This window comes from Mesocricetus auratus, unplaced genomic scaffold (genome assembly GCF_017639785.1).
Source record: "Mesocricetus auratus isolate SY011 unplaced genomic scaffold, BCM_Maur_2.0 Super-Scaffold_100013, whole genome shotgun sequence".
Taxonomy (NCBI): Eukaryota; Metazoa; Chordata; class Mammalia; order Rodentia; family Cricetidae; genus Mesocricetus; species Mesocricetus auratus.
This window is the reverse complement of record NW_024429196.1, coordinates 81,053,511-81,078,305: the sequence shown is the minus strand read 5'-3', so window position 1 is coordinate 81,078,305 and position 24,795 is coordinate 81,053,511. Positions and strand designations below refer to the sequence as shown.

The following is a 24,795-nucleotide window of genomic DNA, read 5'->3' as shown; positions in this document are numbered from 1 at the left end:
CTTAACCTAAAGCAGGCGGTGCCTGTAGATGTACAAAGCACAAGAAACATACAGAGCACCACAAAGACAAACTCCCTTAAACTAATGATCATAAAACTAAGTGTAGAAAGCAAAGGATATGAAAGTCTGCAAGGGGCAAATACCAAGTAACATACAAAGATAGGACTATTACAATAACACATGGTTTCTCAGTGGAGACTATAAAAGACAGAAAGCCCTGCAGAGATATTCCACAAACTCTAAGAGACCTTAAATGCCAGTTCAGACTACTATATCCCAGAAAATATTAAATCATAATACATGTAGTAAGAAGGGTATTTTTATAATTTAAAGTTTAAGCATTATCTATTTTAAAACACTGTCCTAAGGAAAGTAATAGAAAAAAAAACCTTCAATCTTAAGTGGTTAAAAACACACACGATAAAACAAATCATAAACAATCCCAGACCTCCAAATAAAAATTGGGGGTGCCACATGATAACAACTACAAAAATAAATAAGATCGGTTCATTGATAACCCTCTGCATTAATGGCCTCAATCCCCACCCTGAAAGGAACCAACTAGTAGAGCGGATGCATATACAGGACGTAACCTTCTGCTGTATCCAAGAACCACATCAAAGATGGATATCACTTCAGGGTAAAGAGAAGGAAAATATTTTCCAAGTAAATGGACCTAAAAGGGAAGCTGGTATAGCCAGTTGATATCTGAAAAAATTAGACTTCAAAAAACAAAACCAATCCCAAAAGTCAGAGAAGTAAACAATATAATCATTAAAGGAAAAGTTCTCCAAGTGAACATTTGAATTTTAGCATCTGTGCACCAAACACCAGGGCAGGAAAGTCCATAGAGAGACTACTACTGCTTAAAACACACATTGATCATGACACACTGACAGTGGAAGACATCAATGTCCCACTCTAGACAATAGACAGGTCATCCAGAAAAAAAACTAAACAGAGAAATGCTAGAACTAAGGGACAATGTAAACCAAATGAACCAAACAGATATTTATAGAATATTGCACACAAACACAAAAGAATATACCTTCTTCTCTACACATCATGGAACCTTCTCCGAAATTGACCAAATCCTTAAAAACAAAGCAAGTCTCAAAAGATGCACATCCAAAAAATGAAATAACAGCCTGCATCCTATAGGACCATCACGGATTAAAGGTGGATATCAAGGGCAACAGAAACAAGAGAAAGCGTACAGACTCATGGAAACTGGAAAAATCATCACTAAGTGAAAATTGGGCCAAGAAAGAAATCATGAAAGAAATGAATGACTTCCTAGAAATGAATGAAAATGAATACACACAACATACTCAAACCTATGGAACACAATGAGGTAGTTCTCCATTGTTCATAAACTAAGTGCCTACATTAAAAATATAGAGATCTCATACTATCAACTTAACAACACACATGAAAGTTTTAGAACAAAAAGAAAATATCACATGCAAAAGGAGTATAGGGCAAGAAATATTCAAGCTCAAGAGTAAAATTTATGAATTAGGAAAAAATTTAAAGACCTCTTTACTAATGAAATTAGGAGTTGGTCCTTTGAGAAAAATTAATAATCTTGACAAAATCTTATAAGCCTAATAAGCCAAAATAATTAAAAGGCAGTAAGCAAAGTTCAAAATAAAATTAGAGATGAAAATGGGTGCATCACTACAGACATCAAAGAAATACAGAAAATAATGACATATTTTAAAACCACATATTCCTCCAAATTTAAAATCTAAAATACATTGGTAATTTTCTCAATACATACCATTTACCAAAGTTTAATCAAGGTCAAATAAGCAATTTTTCTTTCTTTCTTTTTTTTTTTTTTTTGGTTTTTCGAGACAGGGTTTCTCTGTATTGTTTTGGAGGCTGTTCTGGAACTCGCTCTGTAGACCAGGCTGGCCTTGAACTCACAGAGATCCGCCTACCTCTGGGATTAAAGGCGTGTGACAACAACGCCCAGCCTAGCAATTTTTTAGTATTTTTAGTTATTTCACATCAGTTTTCCCTTTCTCCCCTCCTCCAGTTCCCTCCCTGAAACTCCCCTTCCTACTTCCCTCAATCCATTCCTCTTCTGTTTATGTTCAGAAAGGAATAGGCTCTCATGGGTATCAACAAATCGTGGCACATCGAGTTGTGGAATGACTAAGTACTTCTCCTTGTATTAAGGCTCACTCACGAGGCAATTCAGTGTGAGGAATAGGTTCCCAAGGGCCAGACAAGACATTAGGGACAGCACCTGCTCCTATTGCTGGAAGGCCCACAAGTAGACCAAGTGACAACTGTCACATATATGTAGAGGGCTTAGGTTGGTCACATGTAGGCTCCCAGGTTGTTGGTTCATACTTTGTGAGTTCCTATGAGCTCAGGTTAGTGATTTCTTTAACTTTTCTTATGATGTCCTTGACCTCCGCCTGGCACCTACACTCTCTCCTCCCTCTCCTCATCAGGATTTCCCAAGATCCTCCTGATGTGGCATTTCAGAGTCAGATGGAAACATGATCCAAGGTAAACTGCCATCAATCTACAAGAATAACCTCAACTAAGACTCCTATCAAGAGTGGACACATAACCCAAACTGTCTGTCTGCTGATGTCACTACCTCAATTGTCATCAAAGACATTGCATCCAGTCACTGACCAAGAGCCATATCACTGGGTCTTGGGGTGAATTGATTCCCAATTTCCTTAGAAACCACCACACTGATTTCCAAAGTCACTGTACAAGTTTGCACCCCCTACCAACCGTGAAGGAGTATTTTCCTGACTCCACACCCTCTCCAGTAGAAGATGTTATAGAAGTGACGGAGCATGGGGAATATAGATACGTGAGAGAAGGAGGGTATAAGTCTCTTGTATGTCCATCAGAAGGAATTGGGGCAGATGTGACTCAAGAAGAGGCAACTGTTTTATTTTTTACCTGTTGAGCAGCTCTTTCCTGCTGATTGTATCTGTCTTCTAGGTCTCTGAGAGCATCTGACTCAAGGTCCAGAATCCTTGGTCACTGTGCATAATGTGGTGAAGTTCATCTGTACATCTTTCCAAGCTAGGGTTCATTGCAGTTGTCTGATACAAGGTGACTCAGCTGTCTGTATGTACTCTGACAATTTTGTTCCCCAGAGAAAACATTTCCTGTCAAAGGGGGGTCTTAATGGTATATGTTAGAGTTTGAAGAATGGGCTCTACATTCTGAAAAATGCAAAGTAAAGAGCATATGCCTTTAGAGACCAGCAAGTCAATTCAGACTACAGTGGGAACTCGGAATGCAGACATAGAGAAGCCATTGGCACTGCAGGCTGATCCTTTGTGTGATGGATCCTTTGTGGAAGGGGTCCTTTAAACAATGTACTAACGTAAACACAAGATTTAATGAACAGATGTTGTAAAGTCTGATAGTGACATGGTTGGATTAGGGCTTCAGAGTTCTAACCACTTCAACAGCTCAATATTTCCTATAGTCTCAGATGGGAATCCACCATTTTCATGAGATGACTGCAGTCTTGAAGCAATAATGCTTGTGTTATCTATATCAAAAATTATAGGCAAGTAATACTAAAAAGATATTGCTTCCATTGAGTTTTCCTTGATGCATTATATCATTTAAAATATAGACAATAGATTTAATGTAGAAAGCATATAAATCGGAATTTAAAGAATATTCTGAATTTTAAGGTATCAAATAATTAGCTTTATCAAAACAACTGCATTCATCAACATCCATTACTTTATCTTACAATAAGAAAAAAGAAGCAAATTGCCATAACATTTTCATTTGTTCCTAGGAAGAAACCTAAGAATATCCAGTAGGAATATAATCTGAGAATAGAGGTGGAGAGGTCTATGCATGCCATATCAGCACACTTCTTGTACTGCAAATCATAACCATGGATGTGAGTCTATTACAACTACACAGCATGCTCTACATGATAGAATGATACAGAAAGACAGAGAGAAAGACAAAAATAAAATGAAAGATAGTGAGGAAGAAATGTAGGAAGAAAAAAGAGGAAATGAGGTACAATGGAAGGATATGTAGAAGAAATGTAAGATAAGGTAGTTTCTATGGATAGATAATAGACCAATGATAGATAAATAGATGGATGATAGTAGATAAATTGTAGAAAGATTGATAATTGGTTTATTATAGACTATTGACAGATAGATTATACATAGATTGATAGTTGATAGATTATAAGTAGATAGATGACAGTGCTGGACATATTCTGAATGAATTTTCACTCATTCTGTAGGGATGTAGACTATACTAGCAATGGTGGAAAGCATTGTGGTTGCTTTTGAAAGAAGAGTTTATATGACCTATCCTCCTGGGTACACAGCCTGGATAAATGCAAATATGTATTAAGGAACATTCAAGACAACAAATATTCTAGAACCACTAATCATAGTAGTCAAAGGTGTGTGTGACTAATTAACACTGGTTGAAGAAAAGCTAAGTGAAATGTGTGCTCATAGACAGAATTTTAAGTCCCAAAATTAGGTGTTGAAATATGGCACAGCATGAATGATTTCAAATTATTAATTAAAATGAAAACTCAAGACATAAAATGAGGTACTTTACTATTTTATTTTTATATAGGAAGCATCATAATATTTTACTGAGATATTCACGATATAATAGTTGTTTTCCTATCAGTTCCAAAGTATGGCATTGCTACTGGCCATGGATTCATAGGAAAAAATCATTATCCAGATGGTAAACTTCCTTATATGAGTCACTTTACATGTGAATATGTTAACAGTAACAATTGTTGATGGTGACTTCTGTCAGATAACTTTATAATGTAGGAAAGTGCATATCATGCTTACAATCTTAGATATGGAAGATGAGCTATAGATAAGCCAACATAATTCCATGACCCTGTCTTCATGATTTTCTTGACAAACTATGAGAAGTCACAGTCCCAAAAGAAGCAGACACCACCCACAACCTACTTAACCCCTTTAAGCCAGTCAACATCCCCAGACAGCAGCCCCTTCCCCTGACTCCATATCCTGATATGCAACTTCAGAACAAGACTTTGACTTGATAGACCTCATTGGGCTCTCTTGGTGTGTGGAGTAACAGTGGCAATCCCACTGGTATTGTGGATTCTCTGTGGAGATCCCTCTCTCCAGCTGTTCAGAATGGTGCAAGGCAGTTTGTAGCCCTCAAAGATGAGTGGAAAATGCTCACTCTCACTATGGACTCAGTGTGTCAGTTCACCAGGAAGATTTAATGGGTCCACATTCAGATTCCACTTGGGCACATGCCCAAAGGACACTACTACCATGGAGACCCCTTTTCAAGCATGTACATAGCAGTCTAGTCATGATAATCAGATTTTGAAATAACCTAGATGCCCCTCAATGGATGAAAGTATAAAAAGTACTAACACAACTGGTTATTACTCAGGTCTTAAAAAAATTGAAAGCATGAAATATATAGATAAATGGATAGAAGTCTAAATAATCATTCTTATTGAAGTACCAGAGATCCATAAAGACAAATATGGTGCGTGTTTGCTTATATGTTAAGCCAAAGCTGCAATCCATAGAACTACGAAGGCTAGGTATAATGCTAAACAATAGGGAGGAAGATGGATCACCCTAGGAAGGGGGAATAGAAATGATAGTCATGGAAGGGGTTGGAGGACTGGAACAGGGGCGAATCAAGTTAATAGAAGAAATAAGAAGGGTATAAGTGAGACACTACAGGGAGAGACAGCTTAAATATAGGGCCGTTTGAAAATCTAATATGGCAGAAACTTCCTAAAACATATACATATACAAAGGCCATGTAAATGAAGTCACCAACTAACTGGGAGAATGAAGGACCACATCTCAGTGTCTATATGTGTTCCTTGTGCCTTTTCTTGGCCTCTTTATCTTCTGTTTGTTTTGTCCTGTCTCATTTATTCAATTATTGTATTTTATTTTATTATTGTTTTTTAGATACCTGTTTATTTCCTATGAGAGACAGAAAGAGGGAGGATACAGATGCCGGGGGATGTGTGGAAGAATTGGAAGAGTAGAAGGGGAAAATTGTAATCAGGATCTATTTAAAAGAAGCAAAATCTATTTTCAATAAAAACCGGCCATCAACCTAAAATAAATAAAACCTCTATTTTGTTACACTGCAAATATAAAAGAAATGGATTGTTGTAATATTTTCTTTGTATTGTGACAGATGAAGCTTTCCTGGAAATCAGAAGGTGTAGTTAGCCATATGGGTCTTGAGGTCTGTACAGACAGACAGGAAATAAGAAGGGTTGGCAAAGACAGGAGTGTAGCCCTTTTTGGTCTAAGCAGTCTGAGAGGTAAGGGGTGACTGGCAGGTCCTTTGCTTCTCTGATTTTTCAGCTTTTACCCTGATGCACGACTCCGGGTTCCTATTATTAAGACTAATTAGGAACATACTTCAGTGGATAGATATTTGCATGTATACGACATACCCAAATTAACACAAAAAATAATAATTAAAAACAGCCATAATTGTGTAGCCGGGACAAATTGTCCATCACAGGTTTTGTGACTGGCTTGGTATCCCAATCCCACCACTGGAAGTCTTGCCTGGTTACAGAACATGTTCTGTGTCCCTCATTACCAGGAGTCTTAGCCAACACTACCCTTCATAGTTCCTGGTAGTTTCCACTGTACAAGGCTTCTAGCTCATACCTTAAGATGTCTCTAATTCTAGCCATTTCTTCCAGTATTCTCTCTCCCTTTCAAATCCAATGCCTTCATTCCTTAATTGCCAAAAATTTTTTTATGAATCCAGAATTGTGAAGGAACTGGGACCCACTAAAGACATAACAACAACATCAGAAGGAAAATTTACAGACCTAACTCTCTGATAAAACAAGGCCTCAGGAACAAGTTTCAGGCAGGTTAACAGTAAACTTAGGTGTGAGCTTTGCTCCGAATGCATCTATGATACGCTGATAAGGAAACCCCCAGGTGGTTAATGGTGTTCTAGTGAACCAGTTCCAAGCTGTAATCTCTGATACTACGTAGTTAAATGATAAAATTACTGAAACTTTGGGAATAGTATGTAGGGTCACACCGCTGTGCTCCAGAAACATGACTTCTCTGGCTTTGTGCTTATACCCCCCATGAAAGAGGATTTGAGAATCTGTGCATTATCTTGGTCTCAATGACCTTTGAACTTTCAGCACTGTTCCTGGGCTCACACAGGCCTGTTCGTTAGCCATAGTTATTGACCTAAGCTCACAAAGAGCTCCTGGACCTCCTGGACCTCCATCAGTGCCATCCTCCCAGGGGGCCACAGTTGCAGGACTTCACAGCAGATGAGGGACGTGCCTGAAAACTTCCAAACCACCTTCACCAGAGAGGCTTCCCCAGTAGAACCCATCAGCAGCATTTCTGCACAACAGTTGTTCCCTGCTTGGTGGGACGTCTGTTTAACTTTTCTATTAGCATGGAATTGCAATGAATGTTTGTGTGAATGAACCTTGTATATTTAAAGGTGAATCTTGTGTGGCTGTCTTGATTCCCTGCATTAGGGCCCATAGACCCATGGAATGTGCAAAACAGTAGGATCATTTTGGTGTCTAAGCATAGTCTTTCATTCTAAATAACAGCTTGTTTGACCTTACAGGTGAAATACCTCATTTGGACTAGGGTTTCAGCCAAGGAACTGAGGTGCCTTTGAAGTCTCAGCAAAATCTTAGAATGTGGAGGATGTTGCTTGTGACTTATTTGAGAACAAGTATTATATTGAGGGCAAAACTCTGCTGAGTAATTTTTCTCTTTTTTTCTTAACAGTCAAAAGACACTTTAGTGAGGAAGCTATAGAAATTAAAGAGGGTAAGGAAGTTAGAGACCTGAGACAGAAAGAGGATATAGGTTTTCCTTATGTCTATCAGGAGGCACTTGTGTAGATGTGACTTAGGAGGGGTGGACTGTTTTGGCCCAAGGCTTCCTTTCCTTCTCTAGCTCTTTCCTGCTGATTTTGTCTGTCTCCTAGGGCTCAGAGAGTGCTTGGCCCAAGGTCCAGAATCACTGGTCACTGGGACACAGTGAGATGGAATTTCATCTGTAGATCTTTCCATCCTAGAGTTCTTTGTACTTTCCTGATGCAAGGTCACTCAAGTATCTGAGTACATTCTGTACATTTTGTCCCCACAGGTAACACATCCTGTAAAGGTGGGTTTTCCTTAAATGCCATCCCATAGAGACTTCATCCCATAGCTGATGGAATCAGAAACAAGATCATAGAAGGAACCTCCACTAAACTAAAAAAAGGTATACTTATTCAGCTATAAGAAGCACACAGAACACCAAAGAGATAGGACTACAAAAGAAGCACTTTATACCATTTTATGCAGAAAAGATTAAACACATAGGGGAAAAAGTATTGAAATCTTGGAGAGCAAAGCCACAAATCACAAGACCAAACTCATCAGACCAGCATGTGATGTCTCAATGGGAAATTTAAAAGACAGACAAGACAGAAGGACATAAGCATTGTGCTGCAAGTTCTAAGAGACCACAGACGGGGTAGCCCAGACTGCCTTGCCCAGCAAAAAATATTTGATAAGCATTGAATGACGACGAAAAGTAATCCACAATGCAGCCTGACAGATGCAACTATGATGACTAGTTTTGGTTGTAAACTGAACGTACTTGGGAAAAGAAACCTTGTTTGAAAAAAATTCCTTCTAATAGATTGGCCTGTGACCATGTGTTTGAGGGATTTTCTTGACTGCTCATTGATGTAGAGGTGCCCAGTCCACATAGTGAGCCTTTGCTGTTCAAGAAAGGTGACTAAGTTAGTTAGCATGGGACTGGGAGCAAGTCATCATTTGGCAACTGGATGCGGCTTCTCTTTCAAACTCATACATTGAGTTCCATGCCTGTCTTCCTTCAATGACAAATGGTAAACTGTGAAACAAAACCTTTCACCCCCATGCCAATTTTATCTTGGACATGATGTCTAACACATTGTCAGGAGCCAAAATAGAACAGAAATTGGAAACTGGATAATGAGGTTTTGCTATGATGTACCTGACTGTGTTGCTTCACAGAGGGATTGCGATGGTATTTTGAAGCTTGGGCCTTGAAAGCCATTAATGTGCTATTCAGTACATTATAGTAATTATGGGAATTCCAGAGGCAATAATGGAGTAGATGCTGTGCATTGTAGTAAGTTTCCTAGCTTTAGTCTGTGTGTGAAGCTATGAGGGAAGACATGATGGAGGAGTGTGAACATTATGTCTGAGAAGAAGCACACATCAACCCAAAATAAGTCTGGTCATTCTGATGACATAAATTTAAGTATCATTACTTAAAACTCATTTTACTTAACTTAGAAAACATGTAGTTTATCTAGGAATAACGTAAAACACATGAGACAGATTTTGCCACCATAAACTCTGGTAAGAGGCAGGCCTCAGGAGCAAGCTCCAGGCAAGCCACCAGGCAGCTCATATATGAGCCTAGCCCAGCACATTTCTATGAAACACTAATGAGCTAAACCAAAGCTGGGATTGATAAGCTGGCAACCAGCCCCAAACTGTGACTTACGAAAGTGATAAGTTACTGCCTAAAAATGATAAAATTAGCTATATCTTTGGGAATGGTATATAGGATTGCACTGTTGTGCTTCTGAGATGTGGTTTTTCTAGCCTGAGTGTTTATACTCATCTGCAAGAGGACTTAAGACTCTGTGCATTGCCATGGACTCAATGGCCATCAAACTTTCAGCCCTATAACTGTATCCACAAAGGCCTGCCTGTCGGCCATAGACAAATCTCACAGGGATCTCCTGGACATTAGTCGATGCTGTCTTCCCAGGTTTCCTTAGATAAATGACATAGCAGATGTGAATCAAGAGTTCAGTCTTCCAAAGTGTCCTTACAGGAAAAGACTCCCCAGTGGAACGCTATAGTAGCATTTCTGCATGATAATTTTTCTCCTCAAGGGGATGTATCTGCTTATAATTTATTTTAGCAACATGTTATAAAGAATATGTGCGTGGGTAAACCATGTATATTCAAAGGACATATTTTGTATGGAAATCCTAAATGCCCAGCACAATTTAGTCCATAGACATTATCAACAAGGGTGGTGTCATTTTGGTGCCTGAGCTTTATCCTTGGTGCCAAGGAATAGCTTGTTTCCTCTTAGAGGTGACTTTATTCCCTGTGGCTAGGATTTCAGAGTTGGAATGATTCATCCAAGGCAGTGAGGTGGCCATGAATCCTGGACAGGATTTTCGAAAAAGGAGGACTTTTAGGTGGCTTCTTTATGAACAAAAATGATACAGAGGGTATAACTTTGCTGAGTAATTTTTCTCTGTGTGATTTTTAATAAGAAAGGGTCATTTCAATGATATAGAAATCAATGTATTCGGGAAGGTAGAGACATAAGTGAGAATGAAGCTGTAAGTTCTCATCATGATTATGAGAGTGTTTGGGGAGTTGTGACTCAGGAGGGTTGACTGTCTTGACCCAAGGCTTCCTTTCCTCTAGACTAGCTCTTTCCTGCTGATCGTGTCTGTCTCTTTGGGCTCAGAGAGTGCCTGACCCAAGGTCTGGAATCATCTGTCACTGGGACACAGTGTGATGGAAGTTCATCTGTACATCTTTCCAAGCTAGGGTTCACCATTACTGCCTGATGCAAAGTCACTCTCAAGGGTCTCCATATATTCTATTCATTTTGTCCCCACAGCTACTGTATGCTGCCAAAGAGGGACTCTGTGGTATATGGTAAAGTTTGAAGAATGGGTCTATACATTTGGAAGGGAAGAAAATAAAGAGTAGATCCCCTTTGAGATTAATAAGTCAATTGAAGCCGGGCGGTGGTGGCGCATGCCTTTAATCCCAGCACTCAGGAGGCAGAGGCAGGCGGATCTCTGTGAGTTCAAGGCCAGGCTGGACCCACAGCCTCCAAAACAATACAGAGAAACCCTGTCTCGTAAAACCAAAAAAAAAAAAAAGTCAATTGAGACTAACTCAGTCTTCTATGTTTAGCCAAATTGATGGTGTTTGAAGTTTACTGTTAAAAACTCCTAGGGTTTTTAATACAAATTTATTTAGATTTTTTAATTTTATATCCTGGCCAAAGTTTCTCCTCCCTCTTCTCCTCCCAGTCTCTCTTCCCAATCACCCTTTGTTTCTATCCCATAATTATCCCATTGTTTCTGCTTAGGAGGGGGCTGGTCTTCCATGAATATTCAACAAAACATGGCATATCAGATTACACTAAGACCTAGTACCTCCCCATGTATTATGGCTGGGCAGGATGAGGCGGTATGAGGAGTAGGGTCCAAAAATCTAGTAAAAGAGTTAGAGATAGCTCCCATTCCCACTCTTTGGAGTCCTACAAGAGGACCAAACTGCACAACTGTCACATGTGTGCAAAATGCCTAGGTCAGTCCCATTCAGGCTCACTGGTTGTCAGTTAAGTCTCTGTGAGCCCCTATGAGCCCAAGTTAGTTGATTCTGTGAGTTTTCTTGTGATATCCTTGACTCCTCTGGCTCCTACAATCCTTTCTCACCCTCTGATGCAGCTATCAATATGTATTCAACCATGTTCTGACTTTTAAGTTAACTAAGCATATATTGACAAATAACAATGATAATAAAGCTGAAAGTGCTACAGAATTAAAAAAAAACACATCTTCCTGATGTCACAGAATTTTGGTAAGCTGTTTGTAACTTCAGAAAATGAAGACATGTACATTAGAGTCTCAAATCCATTGCATATGAAATCATTGGTCTGCCTTCTCTATGGTATTGGAGGTGGTAAAGAGTGATGGTGTTTCAGACACAGAGAAAGCAGGGTGAACCATCTTCCTATCCAGTATTTCCAGTTTCTAGATGACATCTGAGAAAATTAAGGCGTAAGAATTGAACAAACCTTGTTACAGTTTTTACAAGAAGTTGTCCTGAAGAGCAAGAACCCCATTGATGCATAAGTGAGGAATCCTTAAAAGACAGGCAACATTACTGGGCATAGGTGGTGGATTTTACCCCAACGCTCAGGAAGGAAGCAGAAGTAACTTAGGTTGTATTTTGAGTAGTGTGTGTTGGCAAGCAATATTCATGTTGCCAATGTGTCAAGAAGACAAGAACATCAGATGACACCTTTTGTTTTATCCAAGCTCAGTGGGAAGACTTGGCATGCCACTCCCAGACAAAACCTGGTGTTTAAGGTTCAAGTTCATGCATTCACCTTCTTACTGAATTTGGTGTTTGTTTTCTTCTCATTTACCTCCTTTTGCTTCTCAGTGGAATCCTATTACAAAACCAGCATCACTGTCCTGTAAACTCTTCTCTTGAGGAACTGCTTGCTTACATTCTTGCACTGAAACTTTCCCCTTTTCCTTTTTCCTTTTTTAATATGATTGACAGATTCTGGGGAATTTAGATCAGGTTACTGAGACCTGTAACAAAGATAGGAGCCTGATCCATCACAAAGAATAAGGCTACAGGGTCAATTCTTTCTCTGTTTGGAAAAGCCCTTAGGACTGCAAGGGAAATTGTGATTAGGACTGATGAGGAGAAGGTCCCCATTGAGGTAGGAATTATTTTATCTTTGAGGAAGCCACACTATACTGATTTTGTGCCTGGATCTTGTCTAGAAAATGGTTTCTCTATGATCTGTGCTCATCTTTTATCATCGTTCTCGTGGTTACAAGCAATAAAGGTTGTCAGAGTACTGTCTTAGTGGATGGCACTGTCCTTGGTGCTTGACAGCAAAAAGGTAGTCAAAGACCTCCACAGATAAAGTAATATTTCAAATTCCTTCATATGAATAAAACAAAACAAAACCAATACTTGTTGGTCTAAGTCTAGTCAAGTCACACTCACTAGAATACACTTCACAATATTCTGGAGAGTTAATGAAGTCCCGAGTGAATGTGTGCAAGTGGGCATGTCTAAGATCCCATAGCCTCAGGTACTTGGAAATGCAAAATAAAACAAACAAACAAACAAAAAATAAACTAGTACCTCTGTTCAGAGAAGGGCCAAGACAGTGCTTTCCTCTGTTCAGAGTAGGAGTGCTGATGAGTGATTGACCTTCATCTAAAACCAGTGCATGCAGAGAGCTCAACCACATCTCCCTCCTCTCTGACATTTGCATACATTGTGGAGAATGCTCCACAACAGAGCCCTCTCACCAAAACTACCTAACCCTTCTTCTTCATGCTGTATATAATAAATGTGCTGAGTTTCTGGTTGCATAATTGGTGTGTTCTATCAGAGTGAGCGTAATCCACCCCATTATAGATTTTCTGTATGCGTGTTTGTTGTTTCTTCAGTAGCTGTCATTTCTTTATTCCCTAGCCATGCCAGTCAGGTTTTTAGGACTCAGCTGTGCTGGACACTACAATACTCACGAGTAGGTTAGCAATGGTTACTCATTGTAAAACCAAAGCAAAAACTGATCTTTCCTTTAAAAATGTCAAGAACATCTCACTTCTTCTTTTGGGGACCCAGTTAAGGATGTGCAAAGCTTTTGCTTTATTTTGTTTTGAACAAAAGTACTAAGCTTTCCAGAGATGTTTTACAGTGTCCTAGTCACGTGAGTTAACAACAGGTCCTAAAGTCTGGGGAACTGGCTAACTCTCAGCTGGGTTCCATGTGGATGAGTCGTGGGAAAATTGGAGCTCCATAAAGAAACAACATATTTAAAATGGTCTTAGTATAATGATTATGTGGTTGTTTTCAGAAACAGAGATTGATGGATGGCTTCGGAGCCAAATCTAGACCATTCCTCTCCGTCATCACCATCCTTGACTTCAAATTCCTCCTCGTTGCCTCATATACTTTATGTATTCTTCATGTACCACATAGACACATAAGGGATAATATATGGTATTCTCAGTTTCTGTTAAAAATTTTGTATCAAAGAGTATCCAGGTAGCCTGGTAAATACTGAGGGGGCATGTGAGTCGTTTCTACGTTAAATTTGATTTTTTAAATTACTATTATTTTTTTATTCATTTTGCATACTGACCACAGTTTCCCCTCCCTCCCCTGCTCAGTGTAATACCCCATAGAGATACACACACACACACACACACACACACACACACACACAAACAGCAAACCATTCATTTCCACTCTTAGACTTCAGCCTTAGTATCACTATCAACTTTGGGAGTCACTATCTCCTAAATGTTTTTACAAGATGCAGCTCAATATCACCCTGATGCAGGTCAACAGAAGACCTGAGGGTCTGTGCTCTCACAGTATCACATCACAGCTATGAATTAAACACAAAACCAAATGCATTAACTAAGCCCACACAAGAGATGGGTAACCGAGACCTCCCATTACTAAACTGCTCTGGTACAACACCACACAGCTTTTCAAGGGGACACAATCAGATAACCAAATTTAGGTATGATGTGATCTAAGGCCTACCGGATTCTTATCTCACTTCCTCTGAGAAGGTTAATGAGTTCAGCTCCCCACTGTCCACAGAGGAAGCCTAAACCCACCTCACAGGGACAAGCTGAGATCATATCTTAGAAAGAGCCTGAAGTCTCAGTGCCTGCAGGCCCAATCCAGTAACTAACACAGTCAATCAAAAGAAGGACATGAATGAGGGGAGGGGACAACTGTATACATAAGTAGTATTTAAAGTTTGAGCAAGGTGTTGCTGGGCCAGATCTTGGGACCTCAGCAAATTTTGACGAGTTGTATCTGTGGAACACACTGAGGCAGCTGCTGTCACCACAGGTGAGACCTTGCCAATGCAAAGGCAGAATGGGATGTGGCCCTGTAGAGGAGCCTTGAGAAACTCCATGGAGAATCAGACAGATCCCCAAAAAGGAGAATATAGTTTAAGGCTCAGCATTCCTACTGTGTTTAAGAGGTGAAGAAGGCAAAAAGAAACCAGGCCCTTCCTAGTTCCAGGTTTGCGTAAGTTCCCAGTAAGAGCAAGTGTGTGTCTGCCCATGGACTGTTAACCTCTGGTCCTTTGAGCACCAGTAACCATCATTGTCACCTTCTGGGCAATAGAGATTGCTACTTGCACATAATCCCTGTTTGTAAGTGTTTTCAATTGACATATGCAGATATAGTAAAAGGTGGCATGTCCTTAATTAGGTGCTTTGGGGATATTTTTTTAGAGACCTGGAAAGTGCTGAACATAAAAATCCCATGAGAGGCTTTATTTGGTATTCCACCGGAATGGCTGGATGTGGCATTTATGGTTTACCCCATGTGACAATATTCTTATTGACCTAGTGTGTGGAGTTTGATCTCATGGTCTCAACTGTGAGACAGAAGGAATAGTAACTGATTTTTATCACGTTCTTTATAGAAGGCGTATCACGATTTTCCATTCAAGAAGGGAGGGTTAAAGACAAGAACTAACCCTGCTTTATATTGGAAAGGGAAATAATGCCACATGGCCTGAACTTTGATATCATCTTGAAACTAGGAGCTGATATCACATAATAGAAGTTTTAAGTCATATAAATTGCCAATAAGTGATATTCTACATCCATTTATTTTTTTTTACCATCTGGTCCTCCATGTGTATGGAGATCTCTCTGAGATATTAAGATGCAGTACACCTGATGTTTTCATTGCTTAAATTCTGGGCATGTCGTCTTCGTTTTTTCTGTTGGATTTGATGATAATAAGTGGCTGTTTTAGTTCAAACATTCTCAGCCTTTTCTACAACCTCTGGGAAAGTATTTGCAAGAATAATTCCAAAAATTTTTATTGGTCACAGATGAGTTAATTCATCAGGAAGGAATAAGATGTTTATAAAGTGTTTCTTTAAATTCTTAAATATAGTCATTTCTTAATTTCTTTCAAACTCAGGCCTTGAATCATGACCCTTGCTTTCTTCTTGACAATCCTGTGCCTGGGAGTGGCTTCAGGTGTCCTAACACTTGATCCCAGGTTGGATGCTGAATGGGAAGAATGGAAGGAAAAATATGAAAAATCATACAGCAAGGTTTGTAACCTGGAAACTCCCCAGAAAAAAAAAACTGCAGAGTGAATTGACATTGCTGCCCATCCCTAGCCGCCAAAGTTCCCATGCCTCACTAAGGGATTGCCTAACCACAATCATTGTTAGCACACAGTGGTCAGAGTTCCTTTTCATCAGTATGTGCGGCTATAGTGTACTGAAATTCATCCCCCTGGCCTCTATTTACCTGCAGCTGCAAGTCTACTTGGTCAGCTTGTCCAGGAATTAATTGGAAATAAATATTAGATATTATACTCATTTCTAGGAGAATGAAGAACTAAGGAGATCAGTTTGGGAGGAAAACATGAAAATGATCAAACATCACAATGAGGAAAATAGCCTGGGTAAGAATGGCTACACCATGGAAATAAACGAGTTTGGTGACATGGTGAGTGTGACATGGATTGCTTCACGCTGCGTTCTCCTGAGTGCCTTACATGGAGTCATTTATTTTATAATCATTTATGTACTTTTCTTTGAAGACTGTTGAAGAATTCAGGAAAACTATGAATTATATTCCAGTCCAGACTCATAGAGAGGGAAGAAGCATCAGGAAGCGTGAAGTTGGTGGTGTTTTACCCAAATCTGTAAACTGGAGAAAGAAAGGCTATGTGACTTCTGTGAGGAAACAGGTATGAGAGTGTCACAAGTCCACGTTGAAGAGGAAACACACTTGGTGTGTCTGTGTATACAATGAGTGTAAAGAGATGGGAAGTTCATTTTTTAAATAGTATTTTTGTCTTTGAATGCTTTGTACAATTTTACAGTGTACATGGATGCTGGCAATCTACCACACACACTCTCTTATTAGTAGCCTCCATCCCATTTCTCCATAGAATGCATGCCCTGTTTTATTGTGATTAATAATCCATAAAACCAATAGGTCTTACTCAAACGTTCACATGTGTGGATACCCAATGGGGCATGAGAAAAGTGACAGAAGTCATGTCCTCTAGAAGAGTGACCATCCCTTCCTAGGTATTTCTCAACTGCCAGCACATCATTTTCGTAAATTATTACGCTTGTCTATGTTGTCAGTATAGCTAGCACTTGCTTGTGGATGATTGTACTTTATTTTCTGCTTAGGCTTATTGCAATTCTTGTTGGGCTTTTGCTGTGAATGGTGCCATAGAAGGACAGATGTTCAAAAAAACTGGCAACCTCACCCGTCTGAGTGTTCAGAACCTAGTGGACTGCTCTAAACCTCATGGCAATAATGGCTGTGACTGGGGTGATCCATACATTGCCTATGAGTATGTTTTGCACAATGGAGGTGTGGAAGCTGAGGCAACCTATCCATACGACGGAGAAGTAAGTGGATATCCTATGTCACCATTTCAACTCAGCTTGGAGTTTGTTGCAATTGCAGAGATAATCCAGTGCCTTCAAAGCTCAGATCAGTTGATAGAATCACTCTGTAGACCACCAGTACTGTCACTACAGTATTGACATTTGCGTAGCCTCCTGATCAGATGAGTTTGGTGCAGCTCTCTTTCCTTCTGTGCAGAGGAAGGATATGCAAGTTATTAGACACACTAAATAGATTTCTCCATCATTAAAACTTCTTATGAATAGGAAGACCCTTTATCATTGAAGCTATGAGAATTAATTTTCTGTTCCAAATGTTCCAGTAGCATTTCACTTTCTGGAATGACTCACAGTAGCCCAGACTTGAGTGTGCCAAGGGCAGAGGGTTGGTGGTTGTGACTTCTGTTCCCCAGTAGGTGAGGGGAAGTAACTGAGTGTCTGACCTCTTTTATTTTAAAGGAAGGACCATGCAGGTATAATCCAAAGTATTCTGCTGCTAACATCACAGGATTTGTGTCTCTCCCAAAAAGTGAGGAAAGTCTAATGGCTGCTGTAGCAACTATTGGGCCCATCTCTGCTGGAATTGATATTGCCTCTAATTATTTCATGTTCTACAAAAAAGGTTAGCATATATAATGAAATGAAAAAAAATCTTGTGATATCCCCCATGCTACTACATATCCATGGGATCACTTTTATGTATAAAATGTGATATGAATATTTGGATTTCTGGATTTTTACTCCTGTCCATTTAACAGTATAGAGTTAGGTTTTTTTCATCTCGTATGACCCTCCACATGCAAGTTAATATGTCATAATTGCTAATTATGGCCTAGCTAATCATTCAACTCTTCTCCATTTGCTGGCTGTTTCAAATATATAAAGAGACTGATTATCTGAAATCAAATTATAATAGAACATCTTGAACTAAGCAATTTATACCCTGTGAGTTTAACTTGGCATGAAATTGCAATAGCAAAAATGTAAGATTTCAAGGAGTCATCTCATATGCTCACAAACAAGTGTTTTTCAACAAATCTGTGATCATTTGGATCTCTTCAGTTTTCTGTGGAAACCCTATGTATGTTAGTAATCTTGGCAACAATTCATCCAACTGTGAAGTCTGATTGTAGTTTAGCTCATTTCTGGGGTCGTTGGCAGTAGTCACTGCCAGGTGTCCTGTGTATCACTCATATCAGCTTCCGTTTTATTTCTCAGGTATTTTTCATGACCCGAAATGCAGCAATGATACAGTGAATCACGTAGTTCTGGTAGTTGGTTACGGATTTGAGGGAAATGAAACTGATGGCAATAACTACTGGCTGGTCAAAAACAGGTATGGCCTATCAAAAATAAAACAAAACTATAATTAAAATTTCAAGGGCTGGAAACATAGTTTCCTGGTTAAGAACACTGGCTGCCCTTCCAGGGGACTCATGAAGGGATTGTCTGTTGCAGTCAGTATTTGAATAGCTGCCTAGAGAAATTTGTAACACTTAAGTTGAAAAAAAACCCTGTTCTTGCTTTCCCTTGTATACTTGTGAGTGGTATGTACATATATGCATATTTGCATGTCTTCCTGTCTGTGGATACATGCATGTGCAATTTAGACATGTGTAGAGGTCTGATATTAACATCATTTTTTCTCAATTATTATCCAATTCTTATGCTGAGGCACTGTCTCTCGCTGATGTATTCTGATCTGGTTAGCCTATTTGTGCCAGGTAGGTCCTGTGTCCTTGCCCCAAGTGCTCATGTTATGGTGACACTGCAATGTCAGTCTTGATTTTAAATGGCTCTTGAGTTTGATCTCAGTCCCTAACCACTGAGCTACCTTACATCTTGGACAGTCCTCACAATATTTTATCATAGCATCCCCATTTCTTCATTGGTTTCTGGGGCCAATGTCATGCTTGTGCTATTGCTTCTCTAAAACCTGACACATTTGCTAGTTCTGAACCACCTACGGGTGGAAAAAATCATCCTGCCCTTCCAATTCTGTGGCATACACAGCCCTCTTTGATGGACTGTTTGGTACTCATCAGTAGACCTTATGCCTTTTGTTGTACTTCTGCTAAGTTGTCCTTTGTCAGTTATTGTCTTGAATCTTTCATGTTGTTATCCTTCTGCTAAATGGAAACCACAATTCCTTTCAGCTATGGTAAACAATGGGGCTTGCGGGGATACATGAAGATGACCAAAGACCAGAACAACCATTGTGCAATTGCTTCATATGCCCACTATCCCATCGTGTGAGCAGCCTGAAGGCCACAAGGAAGTATTTGGCAGGCAGCAGCATGTCCATAGTAATATCATCTATTTCAGTAACCAGCCTTTCCTCGGTGTGTTAAAGAGCTGAGTCCCAGTAGAGCCCCATTGCCATGTGTATTCTCAGAGCTTTAGTTATTTAACATTATGAACCTGTAACTGCTGCTCTCACTAAGGAATATTCATGGTTCCTTTTTTCAGTTTTAAAGGATGCACAAATAAAATATTAAAATTCAACTGTAATTTCTAGCTTCTTTCTCTTTTCCTGAAGCAAGGTACTTTTTTTTGTGGACAAACTCACATATCATCTTGGATTCAGGAGTGGATGTGGTGCTGGTGTTTAGGCAAAAGGGTGTGTTACTCATCCGTGATTGATGGCATTCTACTATTGGTTGTCCTTTTATTCATGATGGGTGGCATTCTACTCTTGGTTGTCCTTTCGTCTGTGATGTGTGGCATTCTACCCACTGGTTGTCATTTGTTTTTAGGATTCTATTTATCTACCAGCAACCATGCACTGAAAGACTATGTGGAGATTTCTGGATTTGACCATTTTAGCTGACACAAATTTACCCAATGTCAATTATTGGTCATGTTGTGCCGTGAGATGGCACTATGTACTCCTCTGCTGCGTAGTGTTGTGCTGTGTTCCTCACTAAGAAGCAGATTGGTGTAGACAGTTTATATATGGCAAAATAGACTTCAAACCCAAACTATTAGAAGATATAAAGAAGTACATTATATACTTATCAAATGAAAAACTCATCAAGAAGTGATAGCAATTTTTATCACCTATATATCAAACTCAAAGGCAGCAAAGTGAATAAATAAATACGACTACAGCTTAAATTACATACTGACCTTCATACAATTATTAGTGGGCATCTTCAGTGCTCCACTCTTGCCAATAGATGGTTTATCCAGAAAACTAAAACAGAAATGTTCGATCTTACTGATGACATAAATCAAATATACTCAACATATACTTATAGAAAATTTTATCATGACACAAAAGAATACACCGTTTTTCTCAGCATCTCATGGACGCTTCTCCAAAGTTGGTCACATACACAAATACAAATTAAGTTTCAACTGATATGATACAATTGAAAGAATAGCCTCCATCCTATCTGACCACTAATTAAAGCTGGATATCAATAACAACAGAATTATTATAAGATAATAGAAACTGTACAATTCATCAATGAATGAAAAATTTGTCAAAACAGAAATTAAGAGAGAAATTAAATAATTTCAAGAATTGACCATGAATTCACAACATAGACAACCTTATAGGACAAAATAAAAGCCATTCTAAGACGAAACTACATAGCAATAAATACCTACAGAAAAATCGGAGCGATTACACATTCACAACTTAGTAGCATATCTGAAAGCTCTAGAACAAAAAGAAGAAATCACACCTAAAAAGTGTAAATGTCAAGAAATAATCATGCTTAAAGGCTGAAATCAAGAAAATTGAAATAACAAAACAATACAAAAAATCAATGAAATAAAGAGTTGATTCTATGAGAACATCATTAAGGTTGACAAACCCTTAAAATGACTAGAAGGCAGAGAAAGATGATCCAAATTAGAAAAATTAGAGATGAAAATGGGGACATAAACAGCAGACACTGAGAAAATTCAGAGAATCGTATGAACATTCTTTAAAAACCTGTGCCCTGCCAAACTGGAAATTTAAAAAATGAATTTTCTTGATACATACTACTTATCAGGGTTAGGGTCACACTTCAACGAAAATATGTAAGCAATTGAAATAGACATATATGTTCTACTGAAATAGAGGCCGTGATTAAAAGTCTTAAAATAAAAAAGAAAGAAAGAAAGAAAAACACAGGGACAGAGGCTTGTAGAACAGAATTATACCATGTTTTCAAAGAGTTAATGCCAATTCTCCTCAAACTATTCCAAAAAAAGAAACAGAAGGAACATTGCCCATTATTTTATTAGGTCATAATTACCATGATACCTAAACCATGTAAAACAAAAATAAATAAAGAGATTTGCAGATAATTTTCCCTCATGACATTGATGCAAAAACAATAAAACAACTGCAAACTGAATCCAAGAACACATAAAAACATCAGACACTAGAAGAAACCATCCTGAGTGAGGTAACACAGTCACAAAAAGAGAAACATCGCATGTACTCTCTCATATATGGATTTTAGACATAGATCTGGGGAGTGCCAGCCTACAATCCCATGGCCAGAGAGTCTGGGAAACAGAAACTTCATTCAGTGGCTGATGGAAGAAGAGGCACACTCCCACGGCTAAGCACTGAGCTGAACTCAAGAAAGGCAGTAACAGAGAGGGAGGACTGATGATCAAAGGGATTAAGACTGGGCTGGTTTAACCCCCAGAAACAGCTGACCTGACAAAGGTTAACTCTTGAATCCCAGGCTGATGCCTGGGAATCCAGCATGGGACTGATCAAGACCCCCTGAATGTGGGTGTCAGTGAGGAGGCCTAGATAATCTATTGAGCCTTGGGCAGTAGATCAGTATTCATTCCGAGTATACACATGGACTTTGGACTCCCATCCAACAATGTGAGATGCACTCTCACCATGAACTCTTGGGGGAGGGTCTAGGCCCTGCCCTGGATGAAATGACAGACTATGGACACCCCATGGAGGGCCTCATCCTCCCTGGCGAAATGAGGGGATAATGGGGGGGGTTGAGGGGAGGGCACGGGAGGAGGGGAGGGAAAGGGAGAGGGACCTGGAACTGACTTATGAAGCAACCTTGTTTCTAATCTAAATTTAAACTTAAAAAAATAATAATAAAAAATCATACACCATGATCATGCACCATGATTCTGGGGAGTTCAGCATATCTAAATTAATAAATGTAACCTATCATATAGACAAACTGAAAGATAAAAACACATGATCATATCATCAGATGTAGAAAAGGCCTTTGACAAATAACCAACACCCATTCGTGAAAGCAGCCTTGGAGAATTAAGGATATAATTAATGTACTTCAACATAATAAATACAATTTCCTGCAAGCTTATAAATGAAAAAAAATTAATACCTAGGATTTCATGAAACTGAAAACCTTCTGGACATCAAAAGACACCATCATTCAGGCAAAGCAGAAGCCGATAGAATGGGAAAAGTCTTTCTTTTTTCACCTCATATGCATCCAATAAAGGACTCATATCTAAAATATAGAAGGAACTTAAGAAACTTGGTTTCAATAAAAAACTAACCCAACCTAAAAATGGGAGGTAGATATAACCAGAGAATTCTCAAAAGAGAAAACTCAAACGTCTGGTAATCACTTAAAATTTTTTTCAGGATCCTTAGTTATCAGAGAAATACAAATCAAAATTACCTTGTGATTTCATTTTACCCTAGTCAGAATTGTGAGGATCAACAAAACAAGAGACAGCTCATGCTGATGATGATGTGGACTGAAGAGAACACTCATCCATTGTTGGTGGATCTGCAAACCTGTAGTTCAGAACACCAATGATGCATCCATTGTAGTGAGGTGCCCATGAAATCTGTCACAGTTTTAGAAAGTAGATGATTTACCTTGTGTCTTATTCATGAACAAATATTATACTGAGGACACATCTCTGCTGTGTAAATTTTCTTTGCTTGTATGTTAACAGTTGAAGTATGTATCAATAAGAAAGATAAATAACTGAAGGGCTTTATGGAAGATAGAGACATGAGAAAATAGATATATCAGGAGACATTTGGGTAGATGCAACTTAGGAGGGGTGGACTGTTTTGACCCAAGTCTTCTATTCCTGTTAACTAGCTCTTTCCTGATGACTGTGTCTATCTCTTAGGTCTCAGAAAGTGCCTGACCCAAGATTCAGAATCATTTGTCACTGGACACAGAGTGATGGAAGGTCATCTGTATATCTTTCCAAGCCAGGGTTCACTGCAATGGCCTGGTGAAGATAACTCAAGTGTCTGCATGTATCCTGACCATTGTCCCCACAGCCCAAATATCCTGAAAAGGAGGGTCTTAGTGGCATATGTTGGAGTTTGAAGAATAGACTCTATATTTAGAAGGGAGCAAAATAAATAGTAGATGCTTTTAGAGATCAGCAAGGAAATTCAGATTGCAGTGTGAATTTGGTCTTCTATGCTTAGCCACATTGATGGTGGGTGAACTTTACTGTGAAAAACTAGTGGTAAAGAGGAAGAAGGAAGTCCTGTCATCCTCTCCTGCTCAGTGACCTCGGTTCCTCATTGATGAGTGTCTTTAAAAGGTGAGTGTGTTAATAGAATTTCACTGCCCTACCCAGTGTTACAGAGTTGTAACAGGCTGATTGTAGAACTGGAAAAGATAAACTTACACTTGCAAGTCTCTCTCCCATTCCTTATGAACACCCTTGTCTGGCTTGTCAGTGGTGTTTGAGTTAGTAAAATCTGGCAGTGTTTCAGATAAAGAGAGGAACATTTAGGCATGTATTTATACCAAGAATTTTCAGTTTCCATATGCCATTTGAGAAAAATTCAGTGTGATGAATTGTAAAAAAAAAAACACTAAAGGATTTAGGGGAAGTTGTAATAAAGAATCAGTGCGCACTCAAGGCATGAGCAAGAACTGCTAAAGAGACAGCCATCATTAGAGGGCTTGCTGGTGGGTTTTCTCCCGTTCTCAGGAAAGAAGCAGCAACAACACAGGTTTCATTTTGAGAAGAGGCTGTTGTTCAAGAAATATTCTCTTCACTAATGTAGTTGAGAAGACTAGTTGTCCAGGAGCCATCTTTAGTTTAATCGAAGCTCAATGGGAAGGCAGTTGACCCCATGTGGGGAGAGCACTTGGTATTTAAGGTACAAGTTTGCACCTTCATTTTCATTTTCCATTTGCTGTTTCATGCTCTTCCCATTCATTTTTTTCTCGTTTCTAGGTTGGGTCTTATTACAAAGCAGGTCTCACTGAGGTGTGAACTCTTCTGTCATGAAATTACTGTGTACATCCTTTCATTGGGGTTTCTACTTTTTCCCTTCCCAATTTGATTGCCAGATTCTGTGGAATTTGGGCCAGTGTTATAGGAACCTCTAACAAAGTAATCATCAGTGTCCATTACATGAAGAATCAGCCCAAAAATGCAGTGGTTTCTCTATGTCTGCTTTCAGAGAGGCCATTAGAGCTCTAACCGGAAATGGTTATTAGCACAGATGAGAGTATCCCTGAGGAGATGGCGCCATTTTCTCTTCAGAGGTGATACACTATACTGCTCT

At 39.1% G+C, this 24,795-nt stretch overlaps 1 protein-coding gene across 1 annotated transcript; it reads left to right on the top strand.

Annotated features, from left to right (window-relative positions):
• The first annotated feature begins 15,836 nt into the window (after positions 1-15,836).
• Positions 15,837-19,541, top strand: LOC101844207 (cathepsin R-like). The gene is made up of 7 exons (XM_005078430.1): positions 15,837-15,962; positions 16,243-16,365; positions 16,460-16,609; positions 17,064-17,288; positions 17,745-17,907; positions 18,504-18,621; positions 19,442-19,541. The coding sequence occupies exons 1-7, from the start codon at positions 15,837-15,839 to the stop codon at positions 19,539-19,541; spliced, it is 1,005 nt and encodes a 334-aa protein (XP_005078487.1).
• The last annotated feature ends 5,254 nt before the right edge of the window (positions 19,542-24,795 follow it).